The 6,959-nt window shown below is 52.4% G+C and overlaps 1 protein-coding gene across 1 annotated transcript; it reads left to right on the forward strand.

The window, feature by feature from the left end:
* Positions 5,963 to 6,739, forward strand: LOC109713229. Its single transcript, XM_020237226.1, has one exon. It carries the CDS (start codon positions 5,963 to 5,965, stop codon positions 6,737 to 6,739), a length of 777 nt encoding a protein of 258 aa, XP_020092815.1.

Below are 6,959 nucleotides of genomic sequence, written 5' to 3' on the forward strand. Positions count from 1 at the left end.
TCTTTTTTTTCGTTTCTTTGTTTCTTTTCCTGTCCGCCTGCTGTCCGTCCGTTTGTTGTGGGTGTACCTTATCTGCTCTGTCTGTTCCCTTGTTCTTTGATCGTCCTCTGCCTTGCCCGCCGATGGCCTTTTTTTTGCATGGGTGTCTCTGGTATTACCTCTGATTGTCGTAACTTTTCTTTTGGTTTGGCTGTGCCTTTTGTGGTGGTTTCCTACTCGCTTTGCCTTTTTTTCTCTTTGCCTTGCGTTTTTTTTGTCCAGCCCTTGCTTGAACGTGATTGGTGGAATGCTAGTCGTGTGTTCTCCTGTCCCTTCTCCTTTCCTTTGCTGTACCGCAGTTTTTTTGTTTTCCGGTGGCCCCCGGCCGCGCCGGGCTCACCGGAGGCCGGCCCGAGCAAGCTTGCTCCGGCCAAGCCGAAATAGGGCTGTTTGGGCTGTTCTGTCTGTCCTCGGCGAGCGATCCGACGCTCGCCCCGACCTCCCTCACGGACGGAGCACGGTGCATCCGTGGCAAGATGCCTGATCATCGTCGCTCACCTTAGATTCTGTTGGGGAGACTCGCCGGCTGTCTGCTCGTGATCCGGCCCGGCTGTTCAGACCCCGGGAGCCTGTTGGCTGCTGTTCTTGGTTCTGCAGCACGGCTTTCATGCCCGGCAATCCGCCGCAGCCTCTCACTGATGCCTCCGGACGGTGAGCACGGTGCATCGCCTGGTCTGTGCTGATGCACATTGCTCACCTCACCTTTGGATCAACAGTCGTGCCGGCTCAGCGCCCTGTTTGGCCGCGATCCACTGGCTCCCCCGAACCGTCGACGCCGCCGCGCGCTGCTTCGCGAGAACTGTCCGGGTAGCTCCCCGCGCGCTCCCCACCAGTGCACTGTGTCCTCGCGACGTACCATGAGCCACGGCATCGCGGCCGGCACGTCGAGGACCCTGTCAGCTCAGGTTGCTCGCGGAACTTAGAGCCTCCTCAGTTTGTGACGAACGACGGCCTCAGTAGGGATGCCCTGATATCTACATAAAATTATGATTGTATGGTAAACAGTTAGGCGCCTTTTTGTGCAATTGGTACGCCTTGTGCCACTGTGGGCCCCGCGTGTCAAGGGTGTGTTCTTTGGAACCATCTGGCAACTGATTGCCATGATCCTGCTAGCTTTCTTTGCGAAAATCCGAACGACAGGTCGGAGATTTCCGGTGCGTCTTTTCCGACGAATATCCTCGAAAAGAACGCGATTCGCATCGTTTCTCGATTCTTTGACGGTGTTTTTCTCTGTGCTTCTGGTTGCCTGCAGCTTGTTGTGTCACCATCATTAATTCTGTAGGTCTACGATGATGACCTGTGCAGCGACCGGCAGGGGTTCGCTGTGAAATACGACACTTGGCGAACCCGAATCGCTACAATTATCCGCGATAATCTAGTGTGAGGTGCTATCTGTGTCTGCATGCCAAAACATCCACAATTCCCCAAGTCGCTCTTTGGGGCAGCCGCGTTGACTCCGTCGGCACCGCGAGTCGGTGAGTTGGGCACACTCTAGTGCGCGCGACCGACGCCGCCCGTGATCTAAGTTTTCGGGACTTCCCGGCGCACGCTACCGGTACAGCGGACTTCATTACGGGAAACCTATTCCTTCGTGGCAATCGTCTTCTGGGGTTGTGGATACCTGTGATACTATTTAGTTGTGGGTTTAGCATCTGACCTCACACCCGGCTGGACACTGCTATCAAGGTCCTGCCTCGACATTCTTTTGCAGGTCAGGAGACAGTGGTCCATCCCGAACATGGGGTACTCGAGCGACCGCGCGCCTCGATCCGACGTCGGGTCCGATGTGCAGCTCGGTGATATTTCTCTCTATCCTGTTCTTCTATTGCTATTCCTGTCGTTATTCACTACGATGAGGCTGTCAGAACCGCCTTGCATCCGCGTTGTTCTTATACAATACTCTACTCATCACCCTGTCTTCTATGCCTAGATCATGGTAGGAGAGAGAGTAGCTTTATGCCCTTATCCAGGCTGCATACCGGCTGACCTGCATTGGTCGGCTCGTACTCGTTTCGGTACCTGATTGTCGCCTTCTCCCGTACTTTGTCTCGGTCGACCGATTGGTCGCTCTCTAGTACTTGCCCATTTCGGTGACCTACGTTTATCGGTGCTTTGATCGTTGCATATCTGCTTGACCTGGTTGGCGGTCTGTTGCATTAGTATCGGTTGGTCTCCTTCTCTGACACTTCCGTCCGTTGACTGACCGTTTGAGGTCGCTGTAGTCCTGCAGGGGCTAGGATGCTGTCCCGGACCCATTAGCAGCCGACGGTAGATCGTAATTAATGACTCGAAATGCACTTGCTTGTATCGATTCTTGCATATTATACAGTAGTGTAACGCTATAGATCAGTATGCCTACATGCTTTCTGGTAGCGCAATGTTGAGTTGTTGCCATCCCAGTGGTGATCTTGTATCAGTACTTGCATACATTGGAGAGGACTGCTAGAGGCCCTCGTGCGGCGCAGCCTAGTTGACCTGAGTGCGGTCGGCCTTGCTGTGCTGCTGATCTTTATCGAGTTTGATGACCTAGAATCGATAGTTAGCACCAGAGCACAGCATGGAATACGCGTCGCCACCAACGACCCGCAGCATGAGTTTCCGACAATATCCTGATTGGGATCCAATACACCACACAAGCATTCACTACCAGCAAGTTGATCACCCCGCAGAAGGGTGTTTTGTCATCTCGGCACAGTCAGATAAAACACCCGGGACGCAGCAGCGTGCTTCTCTTTGTGCTAGGTTCGACTTATACAGAGTAGCACAGAATGCATGAGCACTCTATGACCCAACGGGGCTATAGGATTACATTTGGACTCATCCCAGCACCTATTAGCAGGACTATCAACAACATACAAACAACAACACAAATCACAACATCAATAGACAGAATGATAACATCACAGTACGGAAAGTAGTCATTTCATAGATATATACACCCATACGACAACACGAGCGTGCTACTGATAATACCCATAACGTATCGTACCTCCAATCAGCATGATACCCCCACTAATATACATATATTCTGCAACACGGACCACACACATGAGGAGAGGAGCGAGCAGAAACAAATATAAACAATGTTCTCACCTCCCACACACATATTTTCAGGATATCGGCCGCACAACTGGGGGCAGACTGAGGTAAGTGATGTAGGACGAGTAGAACATCCGACACCAAGGATTACCTTTGTCGTTACGTTGTACGTGGCACCCTTCTAACAATTATTGTCTGAACTATAATAAGTAGTTGACATTAATGTGGTTCAGGTAATTATCTTACATTCGAATGTGATTTCTTTGGGATTTGTAAATAACACGGTTTTCTACCTCGTCGTGTAGCGTTTTTAAAGGAAATAAAGGTTTTTCCTGTGTAAGGAAACAGCTTTTGCAAAAAGACTTTTGTTGGTTTTCTGCTCTCTATACCGTTGAATGAAAACTGCTGATGTGAACTGGTGAAGTATGGAATGTATATAGGTTATACTTTATATTCTATGGCTGTGGTTGTATCCTCGGCTGTACTGTGAATATTTGACGACCGCCCGTGCAAAACAGGGAGACTCTGTCCGTTGGAACAAGTCGGATGTGCCCCTCGTATTGTGGCGGATCTGGCAAATAACTCCTCGGGTCAGGATTTCAAAAAAAAAAAAAAAAACACATGTCCAGCCACGTTCTTCCGCTTTGTTTTTTAAACTGCAAAAAGACCCGGGGCGTGACAGTCAATAGATCATCAAGCGAAAAATTATAATGTCACGCCCCGGGGTCCCTTTTCGGTCTGGAAAGACAGCGGAAACGACTAAATTTTTTTTTTTTAAATACTGACCCCAGGGTATGTCAGATCCGCCACAAATACAGGGAATCCACTGTCTCACCACGACAGAGCTCCCTGTATTGCACGGCGTCGCACAAGTACAGATAGACAATCAGAGCAACCAGAATACAACCACAACCATATGAACATCAATCCCAACTACACAAGCAGACGTTCATGCACATTCACCATCACTCAAACGCGACAGTATTCCAAGTTTTTAAAACATAAATCCAGAACTATCATTTGAATGGTTCCCACACAGAAACTTTTATCTTTTAAACGCTACTCACGAGGGTAGAAAGACATTTGAAAACTGTATGAAGAATATGAAAACTCTTACTTTTAAAACGAGCGTACCCGACGAGTAAGAAACCATCTTTCTTGAAAAGCTCATAAATCTCTTTTATTACGAAAACCAGCACGAAAACTGAACATTCAATGTACCAAATGAAACTGAACGTAATTAAAAGTTTACCTAATATTTCAAGCAAGGAGAAAGAGATAACCGAACGGGACGGAGCTCTATCGCGCGCTAGACTCGCTCCTCACCTGCCGTCCCACTCGACCTGCGACGTCACCCTGTAACACGGGGCGGGTGAGAACAATGTAAACATGTCTCCCCTCCAGTGGGTACCCGCAAGCCGACGAGGGCGAGGGAACGCACACCAGCAAAGGAGGCTAAGCAACAGTAAAGGTAAACAACTACAGTAGCTACTATGATGTTAAGAAACAGAAAGTACAAGTAAGGAACTGATGACAAGTAATGAACTACTGCTACTGTAGTATCCATCAACTGGTGGATAGTCCAAAGATACCCAATCTAACCTGCCTTGTTAGTCCGGAGACCTCAGGCTAATGTCACAATCACATCACCTGCATATACCCAGTCGTAAACCTCTGAGCTCACGGGTGGGCAAACCCAACCCTTTTCCGGAAAAGAACACCCCCTGCGGTGGATCAGACCGCTAGTTGGTCGTGAAATGCGAACGAGTGGTGACGATCGATGCTGATATGCTCAATAGCCAACCGTCGGCAACCAGCCACACGACCGTATAGGTCATCAAGTCAAAGTAACCGACGACCGATAGGTCAAAGTAAGTAGTGAACGACCAAATAGGTCACGATGCAACAGGAGAACCGACCAATCAGGTCACAAGTATAGTATATACTAATGGCAACTACTCTACCCCTACACAGAATACTACGCATAGGACAACCGGCAGAGTAAATAAAGACAGTATGGTGCAAGGCGTCAACATGTAACAAGTAACAATATGAATAGACGATGTAAAAAGATAGGGTAAAGGAAGACATCACGAGCGTGCACACCGCTGTAGCGACTTCGGATCGAAGTAACCCACCTGTATAAAGCTGAAATGGTCTCGCCTAAGGCGGAGACGAAGCGAACCGGACCTACGAAGGTCCACCGGGTTGAGTCTAACCCACGAATACAATAACACGACAATCTCACACAAATCCCAAAATCATAACCCCACGAATCGGTTTCTCAAACGCAACTTCCGAATCAGGCCGGAGTCCCGAAAACCGTACCGGAACTCCACCGTCGCTCACACCCGTCGTTTCTGAACCCTCGAGACGACACGGGGACCACCAACAGAGCTCAGCGACGCTAAGCGCGTCAATCACGAGGCACCGTCGGATGAATTCCGAGTCGAACGCGCGTTCTATCGCGGATTTCGCCGAAAAACGCTCGAAATGACCGATAGATTTCCGCAAAGGCTTGGGGCTTGGACGATAGTCCAGAGGTTATCTTAAGCTTTACCTGCTGCCAACAGCAGCCACGACGAAGCGAAACGCAAACGGATCCTAATGACCCATGAAATCACATCATTTTATGTGATTTCAGGCTCTAAACGGGCCGTACCAGCAAACCAGGGATCTACGGAGGTTGCCATCGCACTTGCTGCAAGTTTCGGCATGCCTGAGGCCGTGCTCACCTTTCGAGCACTGCCGGCAGCAACCATGCCGCGCACGACGAGCGACCTCAGCGAATCAGTGCGCACAGCGCGAAGATCGCACACTACTCATTACCACAGGGCACCGTTAATCTAAATGGAGGTGAGCATCGTGTTCGGCACGAGCCACGATGACCGTGCTCACCTCCCGAGGCGCCAGGGAGTCCTCGGATCACCGGACAAGTGACCGGAACGCAAACAACAGTGCGGAACAACAAATGCTACTCACCGGAGCTGTGGGAGCTAGGGAGGCCGCCGGCGATCGGACGGCGGGCACTCCGGCCGGTGTGGAGCAGCAGGTCGGGAGGTCCGGGGGAAGGGCCGGCGGCGGGGGCAGCAGCCGGTGGCGCGCGGCGGCAGATCGGGCCCACCCTACTCCCTCTCGGGTTTGGGGCTTGGCGGCGAGGCGGCGACCGGGGACGGTCGGGCGGCACTGTTCCGGGCCGGAGACCAAGGGGGAGGTGGTGCTCACCTCAGAGGACAACGGCAGCCCTCTGAATGGCGCGGCTCCAAGTCGCCCGCACAGACCCGAGCCGGCGGAAGACCTTGGCGGCCGCGGCGGGGCGCGGGAGGCCGGGAACGCACGCGCCGGGTTGCTGGAGGCTCGCCGGAGGTCGACGAGGGAGGCTTGGCCGCAGGGGAGGTGCGGTCCCAAGGCCCGCAACCCGAGCTCGGCCCGCTCGGTTCCGGGCAGACCCGCTGGTTACAGCTCTTCCGGCGCTTCCGCGACGCTCAGGGGTGGCCGGCGTCCGGGAAGGGCGCCTGAGGTGGAAGAGGCGGGGCTTGCCTCCCGAGGCATGGAGACCCTCCACAAGCCCTGCGTGTCTAAAGAGGCCGAGGAGAGAGGAAGCCGGTCCGAGGCAAGTTTCCGCCGCGCCGCGGCAGCCTGGCGGCGGTCGCGAACGTGAGCCACGCGGGTAGGGCAAGGGGCTGCTGCGTGGCGAAGGGCGTGCTGGTCAGCTGGGGGGGGTTCATGGTTAGGGTTAGCTCAAAAAACCCTAGTTAACCATAGAACTAAATAGCTGAGGAAGACTTCGGAAAACCCCCTCGAACAAGAGTCAATTTAATCACCCTCTCAGTCCAAGCCAGTCCGTACAAACGCGAAGTCCCCCCTGAGTCTCGTCACAG

This window comes from Ananas comosus, linkage group 7 (genome assembly GCF_001540865.1).
Source record: "Ananas comosus cultivar F153 linkage group 7, ASM154086v1, whole genome shotgun sequence".
NCBI lineage: Eukaryota > Viridiplantae > Streptophyta > Magnoliopsida > Poales > Bromeliaceae > Ananas > Ananas comosus.